Genomic DNA, 27,211 nt, shown 5'->3' on the forward strand with positions numbered 1-27,211 from the left:
GGCTCCGGTAACCTTGGACCTGGTAATAGGTATTTAGGAGTAGGGTGCTATGTATTAGATGGTAGTAGGATTGGACGGTGGACTTGAATTTGGAGAGCCACAGTAGAGAAATGACAGGGCTAGCGCAAAACTTAATTTGCGGCATCATGGCAAGTATGGTATCAATAAGGACAGAACGCCTCTCCAGCCTTTTAAATCGAATAGTCAAATGTAAGACAAAGTCGCCAGGGCTAAAATCAAGTGTACATCAAAGGATGTCCGGGTGCACGTGTAAGACAATTACTCAATATCTTGAAAACATGTCGCAGCGAAGAGAAATCCATGATAGCATCGTGTTCGGCATCACAGGACGTGCACAGGAGGAAGGTTTGAGATTGCTGATCAATATAGGCGCAAGGCATTGGGAAGAGCAGATGCCTGGGGTATCCGTGTTGCAATATATCAAAAATGTAATGGTGAGAGTCCATTTGCAATTCCAGGGCCAAGCTCGAGATCACATCAACCTACTCCGAGAAAACCCCAATCTGTTCCTTCGGGTTGGTTTAGGATTCGTGTCGGTTGTTTATAGTGAAAATTCTGATTGTATGAAATCATGAGAGGGTGCCCTTCAGCCATAGGCTGCGGCACAAATGTTTGCTGCTGCTGCTGGAACCCGGGCGGTATATAGCTCTGGTTGGTTGTATCGTACCGCTGTTGCATGAGCTGCTGCATGTACTGCTGTTGCGCGTGCTGTACATCAAGTGGTGACGTGACAGGGACACTCTGGGTCATTATTGGCGGCGTATCGTGCACTGGGATATGAGTCACAGGCAGGCTTTGCGGTGGATAGAATTCCTGACTCGGCGTTGATGGCTGGTGGTAATACTGTTGCTGAGCAAGGAGATACTGATCGTTTGGGATTGGAGCAGCGACTGGCGCCTGGTAAGATTGCTCCGACATCGCATCCTCAGACGGCGGTCTGGTCATTGTTCCTGACGGGTGGGAACGGTGTTGATGCTTAGTTAAAGTAGTCTTACGGCAGAAGCTGGTCCAGAATGTTAGATTCTTCGCAGTGATCGGTACACAATCAAATTTTATACCTTCTCTCGCATGTTGGTTCCTGGCAGATGTAAGGTCTCTTGCCAGTATGAATCCGCCGATGACGGGCTAAACTTGATGACTGCGTATTTGTCAATTAGCAATACTTTTTGAAAGCGATGCCCGGTGTCAATAAACTTACATCAGAGAAGGCCTTGTGGCAGCCTTCATGATCACAGACGTGAGGCTTTTCGCCAGTGTGTGTTCTCGAGTGTACAGTCAACGCGCTGCGCTGAATAAAACTTTTGTTGCAGTCCTTGACGGTACAATGATAAGGTCGCTCATTGGTATGTATCCGGTAGTGTCTGCAGAGATCGGATTTACGATTGAACGACTGAAGATAGTGTCAACTCGTTGGTCAGCGCAAATGACTTCGTAGCTGCTGGCACCAAGAACGGGAACGAATCAGGGCGGCAAACAAGCCCAATGAGAAAGAGAGAAGGCCCACCTTTCCACAGTGCTCCCAGGAACAATTGAAGTCACGTCCAACACCTGGGGCCATGGTTGTTGCGGAGTAATATGACTGGGGTAGATATACAAAATGCTGAGGGCCGGATATGATATAGGCGGGGCGATGGTTATAACTTGAAGTTTGTCAAGGGCAAACTCGGAAGTGGGAAGATGTCTGAGGGGGGGCTTATGCGAGGGAGATAAATGTCACGGATCCTGAGGTGGAGACAAGCATGGAGAAAGTATTCCAAGTAGTGGGCAGAGAATGAGGCAGTTGAACAGAAATCTGCTTGGGAGACGCAGAAACCAATCAAAAAGACAAGGGGACAAAAGCTAGAAGAAGCAGTATCAACCAAAGCCGCAGATACTCAGGTTTGATGACTTGAAAGTTAGGCAATCAAGATTGAACCAAGAGAAAGTTCCAAGAAACGATTGCCCGATGCGCTGACGATACAAGCAGAAGATGATGGGCTGATGGCGAGATTGGATGGGACGATGCTTGCGACTCCAGGTTGAAGCATAATAGAGAAAAGCGCTGTGATAGTGGTGGTAATAATTGATATTATATAGTCGAACAATAACAAGTAGAAGACATTAAGGTGTCTGGTCGGGTGGAGTTGTAACGCACTGGTGATACGGGCGGGTGTGCCTTCTATGCTTCAATATCATTGAGGAATAGCTGTTAAGTCAAGCAGACTAGAAGATAAACAGGCGCTCCTAAACGATCGATTTAACAGCACAGGAATACTCAAAGGATAAAGAGGACAGCCAGATATCGGATGGAAAGGGGGAGGTAATAAGGAAAATGGGGTGAGAATAAGAGGGAGTGAGAACGATTTTCAGTGTCTGAATTCTTAAATTTCGTTTCTATTTTATTTTGTTTTATTTTATTTCATTTTCATTTTATTTTTTATTTTTATTTTTTATTTTTATTTTTTATTTTTATTTTTATTTTTATTTTTATTTTTATTTCCGATCGGTTTTGTTTTCTTGTGAGCAAGACGTACAGCATGTATTTTTATCAATAGGTAATAAATCTACATTAAAATAATATTATTAATATTAGGATACAAGTTGCCTTAGAACCCATAGGCACCTCACACCAATAACCAACTTCCATTAACCAAGGCTACTTACTCCATAAGTGGACAATTAGACTTGGCAATTTCCCCCGGAAGGCTGGTGGCCGCTAGTAGGGAAGGGACTTCAGCAAGTCTCGAGTCAGCCATTCTAAGGTACGGGCCACGGAGTACCTAGTCGATAGATACCCTTGTAGGTACTGTGATAGTAAGTTGGATATTAATTAAGGTAATATGGGTCAATGGGTACCAGAACACAGAGGGTGATGAAGGCGGAAAAATCTCTGGGGAGCAGTTAGTTCGTACGCTTTTACAGGAACGTTACCATTTTCTACGAAGTAGGCCGACGGGAATGACAAGGCTGAGGTAGTCCAGTCCGTCCATTGTCAGGGTCTTGAATATTGACCTTGCATTGTTGTTGTACAGGCTCTAGAAAGGAAGTAAAAGAAAGAGAAATGAAACAGAACATTTATACACGAATCTCAGGTGCTTGCATCCTTTTAGATACTTAATGCTGACGGTCTTACAGAGGTTGATTGCCTACAGGCTATGTCTCTATGTAGCTCACTTTGAGGCACTACACTGTATCCTTGTACCTACTGATAAATACACACAACCTAAATACCATATTAGGGAACTCATGATAGTAATACTCACAGTTTCAAAGGGACTGGAAACTGCTGTGGGAGGTTAAGTAGGGAACGCTATATTAGTAACTTTATCAGTCCAGTAACTTATTCAACCTGCTTCGTGGGCCTGACCTAGACCCAGATATGTTTACTACTCCAGTCTCGACGGAGCACTAGCGCGGTGAACATTAAAAGGCTCTTAAGTGCTACTTCTCCTAGGCGTGCTAAACTAGACTAGATACTGAAGTGTGTTCCGGTCAATGTGATTTGGCGGGGATCGGAGGTATCCACCCGGCTTCCCAATACTGACCTAGATCCTTTACAGACTAAGTGAGAGAGTACAGTATTAGTCAATGGAGAATGGTGGCTTGTTAGGAGCAATGAATTCGCGTCAAATGGCAGCTGGCCTTGGAAGATACTTGAGCTAGTGCAACTAAGGCCTAGTCTTGCTGCATGGCGCAATACAAACTACTTGATTATCCAATTGACTTGTATTGTATGCCCGGTAAGATTTCCAACCCATCCATGAATAGCAGGTTTCGGCGATAATACGAATCTTACCCAAGGTATGTATGGAGTTATTTCCTGCCTGATAAGACGGATGCTGGGTGAACTTCTGGCTCTACTGTTGAGGCTACTACTATTTCCATACCCCAGGATGACAAGACTAAGTCATGTATGGCCTTAATGATCATAAGATGTTGTAATAAGGTTCAATCAAACAGAAGAGGGGACTAATTAGCTTGTTCAACCACTTCAGAGGCACGTAAATATGTAGAAGTAGCAGTAGCAGGGTCTCTCTAGGGACGAGTACGTCAGGTATCTCTTCTTCAAATCTGTACCACCCAGTCACCCACCTAAGCACTTAGTACCTTGAGAGTCTTTCTATAATCCATACTTTGCACCAGCTTAGGAATGCTTGGAGCCAATCTCTCACTAGAGGATAAAGGAAGCTAGCTTGTCAGCTGGTTGCCCTGCTCCATCCAGTGCGTCCTTACAGACAAGCTACCTAGGGTTCATTGTTCCTACTCGTCAGTAGGCATGTAACATGCAATACAGAGGCCAAGCCGTTGCGACTGTAATCGCAACTACTACCTTTGAAGCAGTCGCAAAGGAAATGTCGCGATAGAGAAAGAGCAGACATTGAAAGTGCCAGCAAGGGATAAAAGGATAACCTTTCTGACATGACTATGAGGAGGAGATCGGCATCATTTCCGGGAAATTGCGAGTAATAGGAATAACTTATCTGCCTGCTTACTCGACTAAGGTATTTTTGGATATCAGTATCGCCATAGTTCCCACGAATCAACCGCGTTTTCTATTGCCTGGCTTGGATAGTGAAGTGGGAGCTTCATACTGCATAACAGTTCACACGTGGTTTACTGAGATATTGAGTATTGGTGTATTCAGGTATTGTACAGAGTTTACCGATGTCTTCGTTGATGTCGGTCAGATGGAAAAAGTCCTCTTCGCCTTACCGAATGGCCGACTGTTAACATGGCCCAAAGGTACTGTGCCGACGCCATATTATCTCGCAAATCATATGTTTTCGACTTCTGAACAAAGGATCCAGCTGGTTTAGGGCCAAATCTTGGGACCGTTGAGGGCATGCTGCCCATCCAGTTAAAAATGAAACCCCAAAAAAAGAAGAAAAAACAGAAAAGAAAAAAAAAAGAAAGAAAGAAGCTTGTTAGAGTTGGACTGGTCGGGAGACTGGATACAGGCATCATATGTTCGAAAACCTCACTTATGCCAGAGGGGGTGATACATCTCAGCTTCATCAGTGGAAAGTTCTCCCTTCCTGTGCTCTCCTAGCAGCTCTCCAGTGTTGATCCCAACTTTATCTAGATTCAAACATACGAGGCCCTCTGTAGGTATCAGTGTACAAAGGATGATGAGGCAACCATGAAGGATGAAAAGTGACAGATCACCGCCTCCAGTCAAAATAAAATTCGACTGCTTTATTCCACGCGTACTGCATACTGCGCACTCATGAATTGTAAACCATGAAGATCTCTCTTGGATTGTCTTTTGTGAAGTTGTAATCAATTTGCTCGGTGTCTGGATTACGGGAATTGAAAGTGATCCCTTACTATGGAGTACTAGCTACGAATGTCATTTGCTAATTGCTCTGTAGATCCCTCCCTGATCATGCTATTGTGATAAGTGTCTTTTCTTTTTCTTAAAGCTCCTGCCTTGTTTCAAAACTTAGACTAATGGAAGTCATTTCCAAGCAGCGCGACTAGTCAGAGGTGATCGTTTGTAGTCCCAGCATCAGACTAAGGTATGCGTCCCTCAAGCTTCCTGACACTATGTGTGCGACTTCAGCAGGGAACAGTCTGACAACAAATGCAAGTATGCCTTATCCTTGGTGACGAAGGCTTACTGCCTCTAGACTTTGGTAGACAGTGTATGTGTGCCCTTCTCTATTATCCTCAAAAGACAACTTGAACGGTCCCGTCCCTCACCCAAACGCAACACCAGCTATCCTAAAGGCCCTACCAAGACCCCAATAATTCTCCTAAGTGGCGCAATATAGTGCTGTGCCACAGCTTACTGTAATTACAAATCGCTGCGCTTATAATCCCTTTGCCAACTCTGGCGCGGGATCCCGTCAATGAGGTGACAGGATCGAGATAGATGCATCGTGCTTGCGCTGCAGGACTTACGTATCGCGCTGATCTCTACATACAGATTTCAAGGGGCTGAGAGAGAGCTAAAGACACTGGAAGCATGATTGCCTCTGATTGGGTCCGATGCAAATAGGTTCACAATCAGGTGGCTTGATAACTACCTAAGGATATTGGTAGAGTCACTGCTTGCTAAATAAATGCCGAGGAAGATGTCATGGCTGATTTAGAGAGAGAGATGTCATTTTACAATTACCTCACTAGACTGGACCATCGTGCGGAATTAGCAATGGACAGCGTCACAGCAGGAATTTTCAGTTGCAAGATAGGTAGGGTTTCTCTCAGAACGGCCGTACTTTATGATGAGCCAGCTTTGCCTTCACCTCCTCCCATCATCTGCTGGTTTGCTTATATGACCAACTAACAAAGATCATTCTAGTGGGATTTATGTTGCACGCCATGAAAAGTCCATCCCGCGTTCGTGCCCTTCATTTCACCGTATTTTGCTGCTTCTTGTTAGCCATCTTAGACTCCTTGCCATGATCAAAGATTCTCGCTTGCGATTCGTGCTCGTCCGCTTATGCCACTCGTCTCATCAAGCAGTCGCTATATTCATATGAAAACGGGCTGAAGGTCGAAGCAGTCAATAATCAGGAAAGTATCACGATACCCCGCATTTTGCAACACGCTATCAAGTTACTGTGCAGGAGGATTTGTCGCTGCAGCCACATTCAGCAAAGTGCTTCCTTCCCGTTGGACTGTCCTGGAAAGATCGATCCGGCAACCGAGACTCAATGATTCAGTCAATCATCAACTTCCTACTGTGGAAATACACTAAATGGTTTCGGTTCTGGGCGCAAACTAGTGATATTACTACTGCTGTTTCACAAGCGTGCATTGAGACATTAATGGCTTGCAGACCCCTTGCGTCGAAAGCCAATTGACAGAAACCAGGCCGTTGGTAGGGAGCAAATACTACACTTGGCGACTTGCTCTTCCCCTGCCCTGCAAGAAGGATCTGGCTCGATACTGAATGTCCTGAATGGCCACATAAAGTTCCTTGGACACAGCAGCTCCTGTGCGTTTCCTAGGCCATCTGATGCTGGGATGCATGGATTACCCGCTAGTAGTATGATACTCAAGAAGCAGTTTCCCCCTCTCCCTCTCAAGGATGCGAAACATGCATTGCTACACCAGTCGTGCATCGCACTACCCGACATCCTTGGCCAGCGTACAAAAATCTCCGACTTGCAGGGATCTTTTAGACTTATGCACTGTCTCTAGTGGAGTATGTTATATTTATCTCACAAAGACCACCGGCTCGGCTCGGCCTTTCCTAATGGGCAATTTCTCTTGTTCTCTGTCACAGGCTCACAGCAGCCAATAGAGATGTTCTTTGGAAACTGAGCCGAAACGAACGAGACTTGAAGTTCTTCCAACCTTCGTTGTCCGAATAGGTACAGGGTTACAGTTGCACCGGGCGTTCTATTAATTCCTAGTACTAATAACGTACTACTTCAGGCGCTGCTTTGATGATCTCTGTTCGGAGCATTTCCCCAAGTGTCGGTGAGGCGCCTGGATAAGCGAGCATACAATTTATCCAGTCAGCGAATCTCACCGATTCGAAAGAGTGTTGCCCCCCCCTTGCAGGTATTGTTGGTCCAACTTTCAAGTTCTCCAAGTACTGTAGGTAGTATCTATCCTTCCACGGTTCTTTGGATACCGATGAAAACGGCGGTGGTAATCCTCCAACTTTGACGATCGGACCAGTCTGGAATGATGGAAGGGCCTTACGGGTTCGCCTGTGCCAGACACAGATTGAGGCTGAAAAATATATTTTAGCATGTTCAGCATGATGGTCACATCAGCAGCGCCACATGTTGTTAATGTGCCTGTTGTCCACTCTTTTGCTGTATAGGCGTCTCTTCTCCAATAGGCACCATCATACTTCTCCTGATGCTGACGGGGAAATACAGCTGTGCTGTGTTTTACAATTACGCCTCGCTTCCAATCTGTCGGATTCTTGGGGGGGGCCACCTGATCTTCTCTAGCTTTAAACTTCTCGAACACGAGGGTTCTATATGACAGATGAAGGATATCGAGCGGACTGTAGATGGTTAGCATCTGGTTCAACTCGATCATGGTTCAGAAGACTACGCCAGCAGGTTAGGCGTTCCACCTCACGCACTCCTACTTTTAAGTACCCTCTTTGTCGTCTTCCGCACCGATTCTCTTCATTAACATCGTCGTGTCTATCCTCATCCAAGCCTTGCCTTGCTCGATCCAATCGCTTTGTTGAACCGCAACGGGACATTACTTCAAAGGTCGTTTCGTCAACACTGAGCTGAAACAGCGGTTGATGACACAATCCTTAATTGTGCTGGACTGTTCGGTTAGAACCTTGTATACCGCCGTCCTGAATCAATCTGAAGAACGCAAAACAAGGTTCGCATTTATCCTAAGGTTTGGCATTGATTGTAGATGTACCGTCACGGCTTGACGAGAAGATAATTCTCGATTTGGGTCAGACCTGATGATCTCTTCGCTATCAATTGCTTGAACTTTCTGGTGCGAAACAAATGCAGAACATGATATCATACCCTACCTGGTCTTCCCTGGTCAAAGTCGCACTATTTCCTACCCTGGTAAAACGGCCGCATTGCTGCGAATTTCGACAGAGTTTTTGTTCCCTTGCCTCCGAAGATCATCCAATTTACCCGTTGAACCAATTGATGGAGATTTCTAAATTTATGCATGTAGGTTCTAGGCGATGTCACCTTAACTACGGAGTCTAATATCATCCATCGCATCACCATCGCCGCTTTGCCACTTGACAGGGGAACTATCAATGCCCCCATGTTCAAGGACCAGAACGGTCGGATTGAACTAACCTGGTTTCACAAGCATTTTTTTCCTCATGGGGACCTCGGGAGAGCCGTCCGATCAGCTTTCCGTTGAATGGCTGCTTGATACGCTATATTGTTATTGCTTCAATGCAACTCTGCGTATGAGCCAATGGCCGCAAATTGCCTCGTTTAATGAGACATGATCCCATGCCTTATGTTGAGAAATCCCAGGAAACATGACGGCGAGTCCTGATTGACTTGCAAAATGTCGCATTTCAACTGCACTCACCGGGCGCAGAACAGGGATTGTCATCCCTGCGTATCAATTGAGACGACACAGCATCTCGAGAGTCAGAGTCCATGGGTTGAGGTGTTAACCACACATATTAGGGCAATTGATGTTATCATGTCGTGAGCACCGCGTTGCCATAAGGATGCGTAGCAAGCTCTGGTTGGTTCTTGCGTATATTGAGGCTGGCTGCCAAATACGAGTCTCTGAGATTCTCTCAAGATCAAGCGTCGCCCGACTGAGTCCAGACACTGTCACGTTTGTTCACTTATGCTTACCTCGATGGATCGAGTTGAGGTTTGCTCAAGCGACAGACCCGTCTTACAACCAATTGGGGCAATTCATGGTGGTTGGCATAGAACGCCGTGGCTGCACTACCTTGCTTCGAGTCGCTCGTGACACACTGGGGATAGGATGTCCAACGGGATAGAAAGCCTCTCCAGTTGTCCACCTGACTTACATCTACCGCAGCTCGTCCCTCAAAATTAGGCATAGCCAGGTGCCAACGCAGAGGTGTGCTAGGTTCGTGCTTTTGTCGAGCTCATATCTGCGATGCACTATGCGCTTTTAGACATGCATCTCCGCGTAGAGTCATCAACTATGCTCGTATGGCAGCGTAACGAAAGATACTTGCGAACTGGGGTATGAAGGATCAATTATTTTGCTATAGCTATGAAACAGAAGGTGAAGGTTAGAGGTGAAGACCAAGTAGTTTCCCGAATGGATCTCAATCACATGATCACCTGGAGCGGGCAGGTCGGGCGATAAACAATTTTCTAGTTAGCGGCTTTGTATCTTGAAGGGGCAGTGTTGACAATCACATCGGCTGCACCACCAATAACTACTACTACGGCTCAATTGACAAGTCACGATCGCAGAGATATTTGCGCCTCGAGGTCTGACTACATGTCTGACAGGGATTCTCAAAATGACCTGGGAGCCAAGGTCTTTGTCTTGGTAACCGGTGCCAACAGGTATTGTACATTTCTCCGCATCCCCTCCTCAGGGGGTAAATTTGCAGTCGCATGCCCATAATTCATCGTTTCCTAACGTGATGTTTCTCCCCTTGGTTGCAATTCTCTCATTACAGTGGCCTTGGTTTCTCAATCTGCTGTCGACTGGTGGATGAATTCTTGAAATCTCACCGACATCCCCGCGAGTCTCTGACCGTTATTTTCACCACGCGGAGCACCAGGAAGGGAAATGACACTCTCCTTCGCCTACAGGATCACCTTCGGCGCGCCTCTGCCTCTGCCTCTGCTCCCGCCGCAGCATCCGCACGAGTCACCTTTGTGGCTGAGAACGTCGACCTGTCGAACCTCGTCTCCGTCCGGGCCCTCTCCCGCCGACTGAACAAGACCTTCCCTAAACTCGATGCGATCGTGCTGAATGCCGGCCTGGGCGGATGGACGGGCATAAACTGGCCCAAGGCAATCTGGGGCGTTATGACAGACCTCGTGCACGAAGTCTCCTGGCCATCCTTCAAGATCGCGCCCGCGGGAATGGTGACGGATGCCCAGACCGCACTGGGCGACGACAAGGAACCGCGTCTCGGGGCGGTCTTCTGCGCGAACGTCTTCGGCCACTATATGCTAGCACACAATGCCATGCCGCTGCTGCGACACTCTGACATGCTTCACGGCCCCGGCCGCATCATCTGGGTTTCTAGTCTCGAGGCGACTGTGAAGCACCTCGACATCGACGACATCCAGGGCCTCCGCACCCTGGCCCCCTACGAGTCCTCAAAGGCTTTAACCGACATCCTGGCTCTGACAGCCGATCTCCCCAGCACAGCACCATGGGTTAAAAGCTTCTACTCGGTCGACGAGCAACCAGAACCCCGCAAAGAAACAGAACTAGAACCCCCGCACCCAAACATGTTCCTCACACATCCCGGCATTTGCGGCACAGGCATCCTCCCGCTCTCCTGGCCCCTCTTTTACTCCATGCTCGCGGCATTCTGGCTAGCCCGCCTCCTCGGATCCCCCTGGCACACCATCTCCACCTACGCAGGCGCCTGTGCCCCCGTCTGGCTCGCCCTCTCGGCTCAGGCCGTCCTCGACGACGCTGAAGCACCGTACCGGCGTAATGGCGGCGGGAGAGTGAAATGGGGCTCCTCGTGTAACCGTCTTGGTCAGGATCAGCCGGTCTGCACCGAAGTCGATGGGTGGGGGTATGGTGGTGTGGTCGGGCCGGCCATCCTGGAAGGAGACCGGCGCCGTCGCCGGAAGAGGGGTGCGGTGGATCTCACTGCGGAAGAGAAACTGCAGTATGAAGATCTGGGTAGGAAATGCTGGCAGCGCATGGAGGAATTGCGGATTCAGTGGGACGAGCTGCTTGACGAGGCTGAGGCCCAGGCAAAATCCGAGGCATGACCAGCGCTCTAACTTCTATTCTATAGGGGGAGCCCTCCTGTACTTTTTCGGGTCTATTAACTTGCTTAATGTGTAATTGTACATCACCAGTATCTCAACATGGTTATTCTGCATTTGCCAGCCGTCGTTCGACTAGGGCTTACTCTGTATCGATAATAAAGCAGACCTAAACATGCCTCGGAACAATTATCACCTTCATATTTGCCTTCACTATTTACATTCCAAAAAAACCCCATGTCCACGTTTATCATTAAATCAGGTGTAGTATTATTCCTTTTTGCCCACCACCCCCGAGGAAGCACAAACGGAGCACGCAAGAGAACAGAGAAACACATAACCCACAAGAAGAGAAACACAACAAGAGACAGCTTCGAGCTGGACGAATTGAGAAGATTGTATCATTCGAATGCGGTTGTTTTCCAAGGAAGATAGGATGGCGGAAACCGACGAGGATGAAAGTCAGGCGAGGGGAAAGATGAAGATGACTAAAAGGTTCTAACAGAGACAAACAGACGCCCGACGCAGAGACACGCCTTCACCGTCAAGGCTATGGGAGTGCTGAGCAATGGGATAGGAAGCAAAAGAATGCGTGCAAGGTTACTGCAGTGTCTGTGCCTGGCGCGAAAAAAATCGGTGTGGGAGCAGAGGCGTAAAGTATTGTGTCCGAAGACTTGCACCAGACTCAGCCGGCCGATGGACCAAGCTTCAGCGACGCTGGAATAGAATCGAAGAAAATCACAACCACAACGACTCCGATTATATGCATTTGGGTTATCGCGAGGTAGGTAGGATCAATGAAGATCGAGGTAAAGTAGGACATGTCGGCATTAGGAGGAATCACATGATAATGGCAGGAACTATACAATGCGTTAGTTCTCGCAATTCATGACGTTCGTATAGCGCGAGTGGTAACATACCATCGATGTTCTGCTTGATGCTCTTGTGGGGCAGAATAGAGCCGCCATTGACATACACCTCGTCAGCAATGGTGACATCGTCACCCAAGACCGTGACATTCTCCAAGCGAGCCCACTTGCCAACGGAGCTGTTCCAACCGACAATAGTCGACTTGATCCAAGCATGGTCCTTGACCTTGCTGTTCTCCAAGAGCACACAGCGTTGCAGACGCACGCCATCGCCGACCACAACGTTGGGACCAATGACTACATTAGGGCCAATGCGACAGTTCTTGCCGATCTTGGCCGAGGGATCAACCATGACGTTGCCGCCGTAGACGTACGGCTCGCTGTTGGGGGCCAGCAGCTTGGAGTTACGCTTCGCGAGCGAGGTGAGGTAGAGGCAGGTGCCCGTCAGGAAATCTTTGGGTTGACCAACATCCATCCAGAAACCCTCGAGATCAAAGGAGTGGAGCTGACCGTCGCTGCAGATGGCGGGGAATGTCTCCTGTTCGATGGAGGTAGGACGCAGCTCAATGCGCTTGAGAACACTAGGGTTGAGGATGTAGATACCGGCGTTAATGCGGTTACCAACGAACTCAACTGGCTTCTCGACGAAACGATCAATGCGAGAGGGATGGTTGGGCTTGTGGACAACGACACCGTACTTCGAGGGCTCGTCGACCTTGGTAACAACGATGGTGCCCTCGTCGCCATGTTTCTTGTGGAACTCTGCGAGCTGCTTAAAGGGATAATCACAGATGATATCGGAGTTGAGAACGAAGAAGGGAGAATCGTCCTTGCCCAAAATCTTCTCTGCCAGCTTCAGGGGACCAGCGGTACCGAGGGGTTCGGACTCGACGGAGAACTCGATTCTGACGTTGTATTGTTCCTCGTACTGCGGGCGACAGTTGCAGATTAGCCACATGAACGTATCAGCCCGTGCAAGAGAAGGGATCGGTGTACCTTCTTGAGGGCCGCGACCATGACATCCGGACGGTAGTTGACGGCCAGAACAATATCTGTGACACCGGCAGCAGCCAAGCTCTCGACCTGGTGCAGGATCATCGGGCGGTTTCCAAACTCCACCAGGGGTTTGGGAAGGGTCAGGGTCTAGCAGTGAAACACAATAATGTTAGCATCAATTCGAAGGTCTAAACAAACACAAGCTTCAACTGCGGGAAAGAGGCACTCACCAAAGGGCGCAGTCGGGTACCGAACCCTCCGACCAGAATGAGAGCTACAATCGAAAGGTTAATCTCAATGAACGCATTGACACTTGGTTGTAAATGGAGAAATCCTACCCTTCATGATGATAATTGATTAGATAACGTAAGGAAGATCGGTCACAAAAGAGTTATTAGAAGCTGGGTAGAGGTATATGTTTTGGCTTTGCGACGAGTGTCAGGAGAGGACGACGAGGGGCTGTGGAGGGAAAAGAGGAAAAGGGAAAAAGGAGGCCCCGCGGACAACGAATGTCAAGAAGTAAAGTCGACGACAATTAAAGAACCGGTTCAAAGCGGATGCTTGAGATTGCAAGGCGAATCAAGAAGATAGAAGATCAGTAGATAGCGAAAGAAAATATTACTATTATTATGGAACAGGGTCGAGAAACAGAAGCTCAGGTCACAGGAACGAACACCTGGCGTTGTTTCTTCCTTAATAACCTAAACAGCAAATGAGGATAGCATAACATGGTGTTCCCAAATTATGAACAGGGGCACTAAGCACCACTAAAGCAGAATTGCGTACGACGACAGGTTCCAATGGGCGGCCAGGTCTAGGGACGGAGTACCTATGGGACCACCCTAGGAAATGGATGGATTATGGAACAGTATCCGTAAGGTACACTTGCTCCATACGTACTTTGACCCGCTAATTGGCGATTCCACCTGAATCAGTCGATGGCTCGATGCCACTTACCTTGAACAGCCTGAACGAACGAACATGGCGGTCAGTTGCACGTTTTCAGTCAGAACGCCGCTGGCAGCCTGTCGCAGATCATGTACGGAGTACTCCGTACTTCTATCCAGACTCTGTAGGTATATCCCGTCTTCATACTCGGCAAGTTTAAAAGGGGGGACATAATCTTAGGAAAGGCCCAGAACCACTGGATCAGGCGCTAGGTGGAGCAACCCCGACACCCCTTGATATTATTTGCTTATATTAATAGGATTATTTCCTGCATATCCAGGACTCAGGTGACTGTTCCATATACTCGAAATAACGACGAATGTCAATAACTAACTTTGCTGAGTAGCTCCTGTGTGATCCTGGACCCAATCTATTCTGTAGATAAGAGTTTCATTTTATCGCATCTGCGTGTCTGGGTATACAGTGTGGATAATTGGAACTACGATGATTGGGGTAGGCCGCATCGGGCAAGACAGCTGGGGTATATGACACCCCTGAACAATCTACATTGATGTGCTTGGGTTACATGCCAATCCTTCCTTCATTTCCGTATTTTTTCCAGGTTCCTTGGGGATCTTTTCCTAACTCGACACCACATTCAATTGATCGTTTGCCATGCTTCGTATCAGATATACCCCGGTTAGGGATAGCTAAGGTATTATATATCGTTATCGAGCGTTGAGTTGACTACCCGTTGTCAACCTTGGTGTTAGAGACTCTTTCCTCGTCCTTGCGACTTTAACTCTTGCAGCCCTTCGGCTTCTTTCCAATAGCTGGACAATTACTCCTGTGTGTCTGGAGGCAAAGGCTGGCCATGTTTCGTTGACGTACGTGGCCCACCGCCTACTAGATCCGGTGCACGGTCCACAAACAGACGGATCCACTCCCGCACTTTGCACACCTTCATCAGTAATGGCAGATCGCCAGGCTTGGTTTCATCATCTCTGAAGGTTTGCAGACGCCTTGTGCTGTAGATACCTCCTGCGTCTGTTGCGTCGATCCGCTGGCGGTGCAACAAGTCGACTTTTGTCGCCCCCCTGCCCACACTCTGCCCATATACCCGTTCTCGGAACGAGCTCAATCCTACCATGCGCAGGAGAACAATGTCTCGAGGTCGGAGACTAGACAATGACGTTCGAAGCTTCTCAGTCTCCAGGTCACATCGGCCAGTAGCATTTGTTTCGTCTCCCAGAGGCAGCCAGAAGGTAACGCCGAATCCCGTTCTGGTCTCGTCGCCCACCACCATTTCCACGAGGTCCAGCTCCCTTTTCCACTGCCGAGTAACTATGCGGCGTGGAGGATGAATTGCAATGATTCCCACAATCAGGTTTACTGTCATTGTCTGAGGCCCAATCGATTGTAGATATGTGGCGCTGGGGATATCCCTCAGGTCATTGAGACCCCCTTGAATTGCTAGGGAACCAACTTCTGGCGCTTCTCTGTCACTGGACGACACGACGGATGTTCCTGTACTATCCGTCGCTAAACCACTCTCCTGCATAGAGTCTCCCAGATGCGCTCCAGGTAAAGAGATCTCGGACGTCTCGTGTACTGCAAAGGAATGGTCGTAGAACTCAGGGATGGACGAGTCATCTGGTGAAATTGATGATACACCATCTAGGGGCGTGAGATCTTGGGTGTTCAAAAATATAGCATGCCTGCCTGGTTCGGAGCAAACGCTCGCTCGTTCTTGCTCTTGAACTTTCAAATCCTGTAACAATCTCCATTTGACAGCATGGGTTTCTGAAACAGGCTGATTCAATTGGTCTTCACCATTCGGCCCAGAAAATGGAAATATAGGGTTATCGAGCAACCCATCCTCGTCCCAACAGAGGCTCTGCGGCGTGGGAGCACCCATGAGGAAAATGAGCTTTGTCGACATTGCTGGAAGGCTCATGTGAGAGAAGCGCTACGAACGGATAGTCAACGACCATGGCTCGCACGCTATATATTTTATAAAATTTGTGAAGTGGCTTGTAGGGAACTGCTGATATGGCCTCAAGCCTAGTTCCCAAAAACGAAATAGTATGATATGCCCAGGAACGATAATCCATCACTGCTTTAATAACAGTTTGTTGGAGGTCTGACAGACCAGAACCACGGGTCGTAGATGGACCTACTCCGTACTTGGGTTGTACAAGGCTCTACGTATGGTTTGTTTGCCGACTAAATCAACCTCGTAGACTACTCCGACAAAGCGTCATATGTATGATGCGGGCCAGCAAACAACCTACCTACATATTACCTGGGTTACTGCTATTATTGCCTTTGGAAGAGAACCACGATGGAAGTACAATTAGTCCTGCCTGAGGCACAAAATCACGTGATAGTCAAATCATATACGGTCGTCCGTTCAGGCCACAGTGGCAATATCCACACGAATTTCGCCGCCGCATCCTTGGCCGATTGTCTGCCGGAGAACGAACTACTCCTCATTCCTCATCTTTCCTCACATTCGCCATCGTCTGAATCTCGTTGGCGATGGCAGTCATCCCGATCAAAGATTGAGCTACCATCTATATTGTCTTCATAACTGCCATTCTTCGCGTGGTCGACATTGATTGCTGCGGCCTAGTGCCGCTCTGACTCGAGACAACTATGGCTTTCCAAGTCCCGGTCTCAAGACCGGTAAGGGTCCTCATAGTTCTTGCGCCTCCTATGCCATCTATTCTGACTTTCCCTTCTCCACAGAATCTTGCGGCCGTCACTTCCGATCTCTGGCCATCGATGTCAAAGCTATTAAATGCGCCCTGGGCTAGTATCCAACACACGGCCACCTCCGCATCTCCTTCAACCCGCCAGCTGCACCAGCGGACGCTTGGGGGAAACGAATCAAGTGTATGCTTCTATTGCGCTCATGAGACTTTCTTCAGTGGTATATTGACAATAAGCTAGGGAACTGGCCGGATTCCGCTACCTGAGTGCCTGGACACAGTCCCCCTTGAGGCTTTGAACTCGAACGTGATGCAGCGACCTGTAAAACTTGGGTTGTCGCGGACTTTTCTAGGAGGTAGGCTCATTTTATTGACCTCCATGCATATTGAGATACTTACTTTTGTCATTAAAGATTCGCTCTGGAGTTTCGCGACTGTATCCCACCGTCCCATTGTGTCTCATTCCGCTCGATCGTATTCGACGCTATCCGCCACCCTGAGCCGGTCTCGACAGGCTCCGAGAGCCAACGGCCTTTCGAAGCTACAACAGCAGCGGTTTATGTTCGGAGGCCCATCTCACGGCCTGTTAGCGCACCAGGAAAAGTTCGCGAACAACAACCCACGCAGTGCCCACGCACAGAATGCATTCTATCAGACTCTGCTCCGTGCGAACATGCCAGCTATTATTGTCGAACGATATCGCAGCGGTCAATTTGCGAGTAATGCGCTGTCTGAAGCTATTTATCTGAAAGCGTTGCAGCGTGTCGGTGGCGCCGATTCCGCAACGGCAGCACCCGTCCAAGGTCAGAACCAGCATCTCACCCCCGACCAGCTGCAGGCCGTTGGTCAAGCCGTCGCCGCTCGGAATCACGGTAGTCAGATCGGACTGGCGACGAAGCAATCCGGTACTGGTGCTAAGGATAATCCTCTGCATGTGGTTGTCGAAGAGTCGCTGGGCAGCTCTGTCTTTCGATGGGTCAAATTTCTGCTCGTTTTCGGCTTCTTCACTTACATCTCTCTTGTCGTGATCACCATTCTTGTCGAAACAACCGGTGTCTTGAAGAATATCAAGGGTCCACAGAGCAATGAGGCTCAACCCCAACAGCAAACGGTTCGGTTCTCCGATGTACATGGTTGCGACGAGGCCAAGGAAGAGCTCCAGGAACTTGTCGAATTCCTGCTGAATCCGGAGCGATTCTCTTCCCTCGGTGGCAAATTACCAAAGGGTGTGCTTCTTGTGGGACCTCCTGGTACAGGAAAGACCTTGCTTGCCCGTGCTGTCGCTGGAGAAGCTGGTGTTCCATTCTTCTACATGTCTGGTTCCGAATTCGATGAGGTGTATGTGGGTGTCGGCGCCAAGCGTGTTCGTGAACTTTTTGCACAAGCCCGGAGCAAGTCGCCCGCCATCATCTTCATTGACGAATTAGACGCCATTGGTGCCAAGCGGAATGAGAGAGATGCAGCTTATGTGAAGCAGACTCTGAACCAGCTGCTTACGGAGCTTGACGGATTCTCGCAGACCAGTGGAGTCATCATCATCGCCGCAACCAATTTCCCTCAGCTGCTTGACAAGGCTTTGACACGACCTGGCAGATTCGATCGCAAGGTGGTCGTCGACCTTCCGGATGTCCGGGGTCGGATGGACATATTGAAGCATCACCTGAAGAACATTAAGATCAGTACAGATGTCGACGTTGCAGTGCTTGCACGCGGCACTCCTGGCTTTTCTGGTGCCGATCTGGAGAATCTGGTCAACCAGGCCGCCATTTACGCTAGCAGAAACAAGAAGCCTAAGGTTGGACCCAAGGACCTCGACTGGGCCAAAGACAAGATCATGATGGGCGCAGAGGCTCGCAGCAGGATTATTCAAGATAAGGACAAGCTTTTGACTGCCTACCATGAGGCAGGTCATGCGCTCGTTGCTTATTTCTCTCCTTCGTCTACGCCATTGTACAAAATCACCATCGTTCCCCGCGGAATGGCGCTGGGAGTGACGCACTTTTTGCCTGAGATGGACATGGTTTCCCGGAATTACACGGAGTATCTGTCCGATATCGACGTCTCCATGGGCGGAAAAGCAGCGGAGGAGCTGGTTTTCGGTCCTGACAAGGTCACAAGTGGTATTTCGGCGGTAAGTTCTATTCTCAGACTTCAAAAGTCTGTTCACGATCACTAATATTCTGCAGGATATTCAACAAGCCACTGAAACCGCGTTTACACTGATCACCAGATTCGGATACTCCAAGAAACTTGGTAACGTCGACCTCTCGACCAACTATGATAGTCTATCATCTGAAACCAAACAAGAAATCGAATCCGAAGTGCGACGACTGGTCGAGGAAGCGCGGATGCGTGCCACCAAGATTCTGACTGAACGGAGACACGAACTGGAACTTCTGACCAAGGCACTGATCGAGTATGAGACGCTGACGAAGGAGGAGATGGAGAAGGTCCTGAGAGGCGAGAAACTAGACAAGATGGAGTCGGTACCATCGGCTCCGCTCAAGCTGCCTGAGGCTTTGCAGACCGCAAAATTGAATCATCCATCCGCCCAGGCCGAGGAACCGTCGGCCGCAGCCGAATGATAGGTTTCTCCCTCACGACTTTGTACTCTCCATATTTCTTCCATCACTCACCTCCTCTCTGCCGAAATCAGGCGGCGTGTTTTTGACGGACTCTTTGTTCTCCGTATTTCGATTTCTACTTTTTCTATATGTTTTGTTCGTTCCTCGGTCGCGTTTTATGAGTTCTTGGTGCTTCTCCTCCTTCGATATGAAGTCTCAAAACAGCAATTGTTGCATATGAGGTTTGGCATATCGGTGTAAGAATGAGCGATCAATGTACTGTATTGCATATACATGCTTATAACATGTTCATCCGTTATCAATGAAGTTGTAAAGTTGGGATTTTGCACCTGTGCTTGTAAGAAGGCCATATTGAAATCAGGTTGCTATTGATGCAGCTTTCATTTAAAACCTACACCACAACCAAGGCACAACAACGATGCTGCGGAAATTCCTTTTTGATTGATATGTATACAGAGTTATCCGTCGAAACACGGTTTATATAAGTGTAGTGTAGGAGTATATACCGATGATAGCGGGTATCCAAGAAGAGACCTAGACCTCCCACCCTAGAAATGGACCTACTGACCACCGAGACCAAGAGAAAGATGCCAAAATGCCATTATCCCAAGAAGATGAAAACGGAAACGCTCAAACGCAAGCACAATGCACACAATCATCACAATATATATATAGGAAGAGATGTCGTTACTGTTGGTCCTCGGACTCGATCTCGCTCGTGTCCAGCCAGCCTCGGGACATCTCGACGGCCTTGGACCACTGCTTGTACATCCGTGCGCTCTGGGCGGGCGAGATGCGGGGTGTGAAGGTGGTGCGGTTGGCGCGGTTCATGTTCTTGAGCTCACTGAACTCCTTCCAGACGTCAATGGCGAACCCGGCAGCGATGGCGGCGCCCAGCGCGGTGGTCTCGTGCATGGCGGGACGCTCGACGGGGATTTGGATGATATCGGCTTGTGTCTATAGGAGTAAAAGAAATGTCAGGTTTCACTGATATCCGTGAAGCGGAGAGCTTGCTTTCTTTCGGAGACGTACCTGCATGCAAATGTCGGAATTACTCATTCCGCCGTCCACGGCCAATTCCGACAATTTGTGTCCACTGTCCTTTGCCATGGCATCGAGAATAGCCTTCGTCTGGAAGCAGGCTGCTTCCATGGTCGCGCGAGCAATATGTCCGCGCTGCGTGTGTTGCGTGATACCAACTTCGCACACGGTTAGCAACCCGACTCCATTCAAGGGTAGAATGCATTCAGAGCCTTACAGATAGTTCCCTTGGCATCATCAATCCAGTAGGGAGCAAACAGACCACTGAAGGCAGTGACAAAAACGCAACCTCCGCTGTCGGGAACAGTAGCGGCAAGATCACTAACTTTGCGCGAATCACGGAAGAACCCGAGGTTGTTCATGAGGAAGGAAATACCACTTCCGGCGACGGCAACACTTCCTTCAAGGGCGTACACCGGCTTTCGATTTTTACCCAGTTGGAAGCCAACAGTGGCAAGCAAGCCGTGCTTCGAAATTACGGGTTTCTCACCGACGTTGTAGAGCAGGAAGCAACCGGTGCCATATGTGTTCTTCGCTGTGCCTGGTGTAAAGGCGCAGTGACCGACTAAAGCTGCGGACTGATCGCCCAAGCAACTCGTGATCGGTATTCCGTCAAGAGGTCCAAACCGGACGTATCCATAGCCGTCAGGATCTGACGAGGGAAGAATCTTGGGGAGCCTGATCTTTGTCTTGTCGATACCAAAGAAGTTGAGCAGTCTATCATCATATTGCAGGGTTTCGAGATTCATGAACATCGTTCTGGATGCATTGGTAACGTCGGTGACATGACGCCCAGCTTGCGGCCCGCCGTTGAGGTTGTACAGAAGCCACGAGTCAACAGTTCCAAAAGCAAGTCGTCCTTCGTCATAAGCCTGCTTAACTTTGGGGCTATGGCGAAGAAGCCACACTAGTGAGACAGAAGAAGGGTATGTGGAGAGAGGTAGACCGCAGATAGCCGGTAGTTCATCCGACCCCTCTTGCTCTTTGAGCTCACGAACCAGATTCTTGGTTCTGGTATCAGGCCATGCGATCGCGTTGTGTAACGGCTCGCCGGTTTCCCAATCCCAGCAAAGTGTTGTCTCTCGTTGACTGGTAATCCCAATGGCTTCAATATCTGATTTGCTATGGCCTAGAGCCAGGAAAGTCTTCATCGCTTCTTCAATGCATGTGTAAACGGAATCCACGAGCTCGAGGGGATCATGTTCGTGCCATCTGAAGGAGGGGACAAGAGAATGATCAATTACAATCCACGAAGCAGCGAAAACCGCCCTGGAGCGGCTGACTAGCAATATACCTAGCCACAGGGACGGAATTGAACTTACCCTGAATGCTCGTGGATCTGGCGAAATTCAGTCTGATACTTGGCCACAGGAACACCTGTGCAATCGAAGATAATAAATCGTGAACTCGTGGTGCCCTGATCGATGGCACCAATGAAGCGGTCTTTCAGGTTGTCGCCTCGGCGATTTTCATTTTGCAGTAGCGAGCGGTTGCCGTCATGCGATTGATATGCGGAAATATCAATGTGCGCATGTTGCTCTTTGACAGCATTATCAAGCTCGGTCAGATCGAAAGGGTTTCGCATTGTGCCGATTGCAGTGGGTTGATGTTATAAATAGTAAGTGTGGTGAGGCAGATGTATATAGAATCTGTCGTCTTCTACCTTTCCTAAAGTGGCCAGGGGGAAAGTAGACGGCAAGTGAGTGGGATTGGGGATTGGTGCAATAGTAAGGTAATAGGATGGGTGCTTGTAGGAACAGGACTGGTGGGAAAATTTACAGTCCCTAATCTGGTCTAAACTCCAATCTATAAGACAGCGAAGAGGAAGGGAGATGGGAAGAGAGAGACAAGAGTCAAGCCGGAAGACGCAAAAAAGGGTCGATCTCAATCTACAAATGAGGAGAGATGGCGGTACGTGGTACGCGGGGGCGAAAGACACACTTCTTGGCCAACTTTGAATGAGAGAGGAGTCAAGACTGGGTTAGTGACGTATAGGTGACTCTCGGGGCGGGGAGGAGGGGTGAACGGTGGTAGAAGATCGGAGGTTATTCGGGTGGAGCGTTGGAAAATAGCAGAAGATGATTTTGAGAGGATGCCTTTTCCGTTGTGTACCCCTTTACGCCTCGGTAGGCGCTCTGAATTATGATGATGATGATGATGCTCTCAGGATATTATGATGATATTATGGAGAGTCAGTCAAAGGATCCGGCTTGACTGGTGAAAAGGCAGGACCAGGACAAGACGATGAGGTCACTGGTTGGATAATGGAGTTCGGTTTATCTGGCGGAGATGTGGGGTGGGGGAGTTCAGATTAGAGGGGTGACGATTAGTAGTAGTTATTAGAACGCAGAAGGAAGAGACAGAGGAGGGATAAGAACAAGAAGAAGAAGAAGAAGAGACAATCAATTGCTTCATAAACACACATCAGGACGTAGGAGACTCTTTATCCAAGAGGGTGGATCTTGTTTGGGGAGGAGAAAGGCAGAATTAGATTTATTTTTCTACAAGCCCGTGCTTCACCTTTAGGCTTACAGGAGGAGGACTAGCTAGATCAGGTACCATACAGTAAGTAGAACAATCTATGAGTCTTCTCTGTTAGGGTCCGCCCTGGCTTCAGGATAAAAGGCAGGAGAAAAGTCCTTCCATTCATCCATGGCGGAGAAGTGGGTGCCGTGGGGAAAAAGTCCTCTTCTCTGCCTCTTGTTAACTTGAATCTGTTTAAGCTAGTTTTTTTTTTCTGATCAGACGACCATTTGACTTCGTCAGCCTTGACAGTTCCCCTTTCTTGGGGATCTACTGTGTAGTTCAATACTTGTACCTACTGGTTGCTATTATCCCTTTACTTCGTTCCTAATCCTTATCTTGTCGGCGTTTATCTTATTTTTTTTATCATCTGCAACCCTCTCTGCTTAGTCCCTAGTTTTTCTGCTCCTACTGAATGTGATTTTCCTGGGTGTGGTCACAGACCTTCAGATCCTCCAGGTCAGAATCGGCAAGGTACCCGAAATCCGACAATGGAACTCTAGACCTTCTGGATGCATTTCTGAACCAGCGAGATACCCCATCAGAGCCGCTAAGAATAGTTTCGGACTTTGCACATGACACCTGATCCAGACCCATCGGCCTTGCATATACGTAGTAAAATTCCATGGATTTCTTTCCTAAGATCATCACTAGTATTGTCCTACCTACCCTAAAAATTTATATATCATTGAGCGACGGCTCAAGCGGTCAGGCCAAATATTCTAGGTTTTTTTTTTTTTTTTTTTCGCCTTTTAAATAAGCTCCTTTGAAAACTCAATTCGGTCAAAATCGGAGAGGTAGGTACATCTTTAAGCCGAAAGCCCATGGATCTTTTCCAGTCGATATATGCGACTTTGCATGGCACATGCAGATCCAGATACGGAGTTCTGGAAACTCATCCCTGTACTACTAGTTCACCTCACTCCGAAAAAGACCATTAAAAACTGCACAGAGAACAGAAGGGGACCCTCCCGTTCGCGTACTCCGCTATCATCCTCTGGATAGATTGTCGATCAAGCACATGTGCCACATGACAACAGTCAATTTTCTTCTCGTCTGAATATCTAGTACTAGTATGATATGATCTAGACCCTGATTCAATTAATAATTCCTTGCCTACTTGGTCTGTATATTTACGCACCCATTATAGCCCCCCCCCGGTCCCCCCCTATTGGACATGCTCTTTAGTCCATACATCGGCATTTATCCCCTGTTGTAGAATCTAGATTGCTTCCGGACAGAGAAGACCCGAATAAGCTTGCGAGATATCCCGTGCGGCGAACGGTCCAGGGACGTGGTGGCAGGCAGGCAGCTCGTCCAGCGCTGTGATTGATGGAGAAATTTTTTTGTCAAATCCGGATACTCGGTTCGGCTACTTTAGTCTTGATTTACTCCGTACTCCTCTAAAGAGCCAGAGGATTTGGGTTGAACAGAGCAACTGTACGATGCTCAGGTTTCAAGATATCTAGATATCTATTTAGCTAAAAATATGGGCGAATAATGATATCGTTGATTGATGCCCATCATCTACACCACTACGTTGATCAGAAAGACTACGGTACCACCAGTAGATGTAGTTATGGCTCGATAGTGGGCGGATTGTGACGTCTTCGACCAGACTTACCCTGTAAATTCGAACTTGTCTTCTCATTTCCCTTTTGCCTCTTTGGATCATTAATCTACTCCGTACGTCCAGTGCCAAGAAAAACCTGTTCCACCTCTGGATGATTGCGCAAACATATCGACTTATTGACACTGCAAGGGTAGATCATCCAGTCCATCATGAATAAATAGCCCTCGTGATACTTGAGTGAAGACGGTGCTAGACCAACTTTAATACAAGAAATAAACAAAAGAAAAGAAGAAAAGAAGAAAAGAATGCGGCACTCGCACTACACTGGCACTGTACTGCCAGGAGCATCAGATGTACAGTTCGGCCCAGTTGGCCAAAACGGGCGGTAGAATGGGGCCTACAGGCAGTCAGGCACTCACGGGACGGAATCGTGGTCCTCTCTTAAGCGGGCCGAGTCCGACATACCTTCCGCACTGAGCTTTGGACTTTGGGGGTTGGGCTGGGTGTCTGTATGCCAACCCTTACGCCCCCTCACAGAAAGTACGAACTGGACTATGATCTTATTCCGAGGCTTTTCATAGTACTCCGTACGCAGCACTCGAGTAAAAAAAATTGCCCCTCCTGCTGACCATTTCCTGCAGTTACAACAGCAACTCGTCATGGAGCTCTCTCGCCTGATCATGCAATATGTCTTGAATTTCTCGAATCACTCTACATCAGGTACCTAGGTAGTCTCTGCTTTCTTCTGGTAAAGGTAATTACCTAGGTAGGCTCTGTAAGCTTTAGATTAATTGCACCAAAGAGAAGTTTGGAACTTTTCCAGACTGGGTAACCGTCTTGATACTACTCCGTACCCCTACCCTCTTCAGCCTCCTCCAGCAATTTTCGAGATCCCACCGAATAGGTCTAACCTGTTCATATACAGTCCCAAGAGAATTCAAACAAAAGAAAGTACCAGCGTCTGCCAGGTCATTGAATTCGCATGTAATCTACAGAAACTCGATCAAAACGATGCGACGTCTTTCCTACTGTCACATTGGGCTGCCTATGGCAGCCCAGGATATCACCCAACCCCTCAATAGGCCATATCATGTGCTATGTGCATCTTAAAATGCTCAGAGTACCACATGTATCCCGCATGTTTGTCATTTACTCAGACTCCTCCTCGCCGAGCTCGGCGCGGCGGCGAGCATCGGCCTCTTCCTTCTCCTTCTTCTGCAGGAAGAGCAGCGCGTTGATCTTGTCGGTGATCGTGTGCTCAGTGCTGATGGTGTTGGCGATCTGCTCACGGCCGATCAAGCTGGCCACGATGCTGGCTCCGACAACGAAGGTCAGGACGAAGCGGTACATGCCGTACCAGTGGGGAGCACGGCCGTGGGCAGCAGCGCGGGCGTCATTGTAGTACAGGAAGGTGAACGCGAGGAACTGGCTTATCAAGGCATATTCGACGGGGAGCAGCAGGGTGGGCCAGGCAACAGCGGGGGCGATGACACCCGCAGCATAGCGCTTGTAACCGTGCTTGCCACCGTATCCGGCCCATTCAAGACCCCAGTGAATAGCTCCAAGGAAGGAGAGGATCTGGAGGGTCGCTTCGCGTCAGATAGGGAGCTTGACAGCACGATAAATTCAAACTCACCACAGCACCATAGCCAACCTGGATAGGCTCGAGCATGTGAAGCATCAGCTCGGCAGTCTGGCCGGAGAAGATGAGACCATCACCGGTGGCGGTAGCACGGTTGATCTCGTAGGAAAGGTAGACGGTCTCGAGGGAAGTAGCCAGGTAGGGGATGACACCAGCCATTCCGAGGTAGAGAGCCTCCTTGGGGGTGCCCTCAAGGCTAAAAGTGTCTTTGATAACTTTCTGAAGGTCGCCAAACGCCAAGGTTTAGTGATATATCCCACATATAACATAGGTACGGCAGGCTCCAGTTATTATTGCCGGCCGGGCGTATTGAACTTACCGCTTCGGTCTTGATACCCGCCATCATGTCATGGTCCTCCTCGGCAACCTTGGCTTCCTGCAAACAAAGATCAGCGATCGACCAGAACTCACAACATGAGTGATACTGACCTTGGGTACGTTGGTAGAACCCGGGACGCTGGAGGCATAGCGGACAAGCGCAGTGGTGACGGGCTTACGGGTAGTCAGTGCCAAGCTGGATGCGCGAGCGGGAAAACGAGCGGAAGATGTCAGATGAGCGTTGAACACATTGTTGGACAAAGTCGAGCGGGCGACCGAAGCATTGGAGCTAGAGATAGCCCTGAGCACAGAGCGGGCAACCGAGTTTCTGTAGAGCATGGTGGACTGGGGTAGCTAATTTTTTCCCGATGGTTGGTTAGTGATGAGGTCTGGAAAGCTCGGATAGCCGGAATATAGCCGGCAGAGGAGCCAATTGAGGCTGGAAAGTGCTACAAAATGGCTCTAAGGATGGAGGCAAGGCTGTTTACCTGATGCTTTACCGAGCTGAACTCGTAAGAGTGGAGATTTTGTGGTCGTAGAAGCAGTCAAACCTGAGGACCGGGAATGAAGTGATACAATGATGTGTGGTAATGACTTGCTTCGGCACACCATACAGACCAATCCCGTAACTGTCATTGGCAAACTATTGCCTTAGGCATTAAATCGTTCAGTGACCTCCGGATCAATATC

The 27,211-nt window shown here is 48.7% G+C and overlaps 8 protein-coding genes across 8 annotated transcripts; 2 read left to right on the forward strand and 6 right to left on the reverse strand.

Annotated features, from left to right (window-relative positions):
- AFUA_4G11480 (putative C2H2 finger domain protein) lies at window positions 1-2,418 on the reverse strand. Its single transcript, XM_746589.2, has 4 exons — window positions 1,526-2,418; window positions 1,220-1,411; window positions 1,080-1,159; window positions 1-1,024 (listed from the first exon to the last, which is right to left on the reverse strand). Exons 1-4 carry the CDS (start codon window positions 1,577-1,579, stop codon window positions 499-501), a joined length of 852 nt encoding a protein of 283 aa, XP_751682.1. The 5' UTR covers window positions 1,580-2,418; the 3' UTR covers window positions 1-498.
- Window positions 2,419-7,201: 4,783 nt separating this feature from the next.
- On the reverse strand, window positions 7,202-8,098 carry AFUA_4G11490 (uncharacterized protein; the record flags this gene model as incomplete). Its single annotated transcript, XM_746588.2, has 3 exons — window positions 7,660-8,098; window positions 7,379-7,549; window positions 7,202-7,225 (listed from the first exon to the last, which is right to left on the reverse strand). Exons 1-3 carry the CDS (start codon window positions 8,005-8,007, stop codon window positions 7,202-7,204), a joined length of 543 nt encoding a protein of 180 aa, XP_751681.1. The 5' UTR covers window positions 8,008-8,098.
- Window positions 8,099-9,906: 1,808 nt separating this feature from the next.
- On the forward strand, window positions 9,907-11,375 carry AFUA_4G11500 (3-keto-steroid reductase; the record flags this gene model as incomplete). The annotated part of the gene is made up of 2 exons (XM_746587.1): window positions 9,907-9,974; window positions 10,091-11,375. The coding sequence occupies 2 exons, from the start codon at window positions 9,907-9,909 to the stop codon at window positions 11,373-11,375; spliced, it is 1,353 nt and encodes a 450-aa protein (XP_751680.1).
- A 682-nt stretch (window positions 11,376-12,057) lies between these two features.
- Window positions 12,058-14,109, reverse strand: srb1 (mannose-1-phosphate guanyltransferase). The gene is made up of 5 exons (XM_077804645.1): window positions 13,576-14,109; window positions 13,468-13,511; window positions 13,238-13,384; window positions 12,293-13,169; window positions 12,058-12,232 (listed from the first exon to the last, which is right to left on the reverse strand). The coding sequence occupies exons 1-5, from the start codon at window positions 13,580-13,582 to the stop codon at window positions 12,213-12,215; spliced, it is 1,095 nt and encodes a 364-aa protein (XP_077660788.1). The 5' UTR covers window positions 13,583-14,109; the 3' UTR covers window positions 12,058-12,212.
- A 378-nt stretch (window positions 14,110-14,487) lies between these two features.
- AFUA_4G11520 (uncharacterized protein) lies at window positions 14,488-16,316 on the reverse strand. The gene has a single exon (XM_746585.2). It carries the CDS (start codon window positions 16,080-16,082, stop codon window positions 14,967-14,969), a length of 1,116 nt encoding a protein of 371 aa, XP_751678.2. The 5' UTR covers window positions 16,083-16,316; the 3' UTR covers window positions 14,488-14,966.
- Window positions 16,317-16,567: 251 nt separating this feature from the next.
- AFUA_4G11530 (i-AAA protease YME1) lies at window positions 16,568-19,745 on the forward strand. Its single transcript, XM_077804646.1, has 5 exons — window positions 16,568-16,813; window positions 16,877-17,023; window positions 17,081-17,195; window positions 17,253-18,970; window positions 19,026-19,745. Exons 1-5 carry the CDS (start codon window positions 16,784-16,786, stop codon window positions 19,422-19,424), a joined length of 2,409 nt encoding a protein of 802 aa, XP_077660789.1. The 5' UTR covers window positions 16,568-16,783; the 3' UTR covers window positions 19,425-19,745.
- A 51-nt stretch (window positions 19,746-19,796) lies between these two features.
- On the reverse strand, window positions 19,797-23,124 carry AFUA_4G11540 (glycerol kinase). The gene is made up of 4 exons (XM_746583.2): window positions 21,788-23,124; window positions 20,683-21,677; window positions 20,457-20,623; window positions 19,797-20,381 (listed from the first exon to the last, which is right to left on the reverse strand). The coding sequence occupies exons 1-4, from the start codon at window positions 22,048-22,050 to the stop codon at window positions 20,112-20,114; spliced, it is 1,695 nt and encodes a 564-aa protein (XP_751676.1). The 5' UTR covers window positions 22,051-23,124; the 3' UTR covers window positions 19,797-20,111.
- Window positions 23,125-24,147: 1,023 nt separating this feature from the next.
- Window positions 24,148-27,197, reverse strand: AFUA_4G11550 (DUF3429 domain-containing protein). Its single transcript, XM_746582.2, has 5 exons — window positions 27,010-27,197; window positions 26,633-26,875; window positions 26,523-26,579; window positions 26,198-26,422; window positions 24,148-26,139 (listed from the first exon to the last, which is right to left on the reverse strand). Exons 2-5 carry the CDS (start codon window positions 26,858-26,860, stop codon window positions 25,711-25,713), a joined length of 939 nt encoding a protein of 312 aa, XP_751675.1. The 5' UTR covers window positions 26,861-26,875; window positions 27,010-27,197; the 3' UTR covers window positions 24,148-25,710.
- Between the last annotated feature and the right edge of the window lie 14 nt (window positions 27,198-27,211).

The sequence above is a fragment of the Aspergillus fumigatus genome, chromosome 4, assembly GCF_000002655.1.
Source record: "Aspergillus fumigatus Af293 chromosome 4, whole genome shotgun sequence".
Taxonomy (NCBI): Eukaryota; Fungi; Ascomycota; class Eurotiomycetes; order Eurotiales; family Aspergillaceae; genus Aspergillus; species Aspergillus fumigatus.

Excerpts from the sequence above, each read along its gene's own strand:
- AFUA_4G11480 (XM_746589.2), bottom strand. The coding sequence starts at position 1,579 with ATGGCCCCAGGTGTTGGACGTGACTTCAATTGTTCCTGGGAGCACTGT. Across the intron at positions 1,412-1,525 it reads CCTGGGAGCACTGTGGAAAG|TCGTTCAATCGTAAATCCGA; the intron begins GTGGGCCTTCTC and ends CACTATCTTCAG. Across the intron at positions 1,025-1,079 it reads GAACCAACATGCGAGAGAAG|CTTCTGCCGTAAGACTACTT; the intron begins GTATAAAATTTG and ends ATTCTGGACCAG.
- srb1 (XM_077804645.1), bottom strand. Across the intron at positions 13,385-13,467 it reads GTACCCGACTGCGCCCTTTG|ACCCTGACCCTTCCCAAACC; the intron begins GTGAGTGCCTCT and ends TTTCACTGCTAG. Across the intron at positions 13,170-13,237 it reads TGGTCGCGGCCCTCAAGAAG|TACGAGGAACAATACAACGT; the intron begins GTACACCGATCC and ends TGTCGCCCGCAG.
- AFUA_4G11520 (XM_746585.2), bottom strand. The coding sequence starts at position 16,082 with ATGAGCCTTCCAGCAATGTCGACAAAGCTCATTTTCCTCATGGGTGCT.
- AFUA_4G11530 (XM_077804646.1), top strand. The coding sequence starts at position 16,784 with ATGGCTTTCCAAGTCCCGGTCTCAAGACCG. Across the intron at positions 16,814-16,876 it reads AAGTCCCGGTCTCAAGACCG|AATCTTGCGGCCGTCACTTC; the intron begins GTAAGGGTCCTC and ends CCTTCTCCACAG. Across the intron at positions 17,196-17,252 it reads GTCGCGGACTTTTCTAGGAG|ATTCGCTCTGGAGTTTCGCG; the intron begins GTAGGCTCATTT and ends TTGTCATTAAAG.
- AFUA_4G11540 (XM_746583.2), bottom strand. The coding sequence starts at position 22,050 with ATGCGAAACCCTTTCGATCTGACCGAGCTTGATAATGCTGTCAAAGAG. Across the intron at positions 20,624-20,682 it reads TGATGCCAAGGGAACTATCT|TTGGTATCACGCAACACACG; the intron begins GTAAGGCTCTGA and ends CCGTGTGCGAAG. Across the intron at positions 20,382-20,456 it reads ATTCCGACATTTGCATGCAG|ACACAAGCCGATATCATCCA; the intron begins GTACGTCTCCGA and ends TTACTCCTATAG.
- AFUA_4G11550 (XM_746582.2), bottom strand. The coding sequence starts at position 26,860 with ATGCTCTACAGAAACTCGGTTGCCCGCTCTGTGCTCAGGGCTATCTCT. Across the intron at positions 26,580-26,632 it reads GTTCTACCAACGTACCCAAG|GAAGCCAAGGTTGCCGAGGA; the intron begins GTCAGTATCACT and ends CTTTGTTTGCAG. Across the intron at positions 26,423-26,522 it reads CGGGTATCAAGACCGAAGCG|AAAGTTATCAAAGACACTTT; the intron begins GTAAGTTCAATA and ends GGCGACCTTCAG.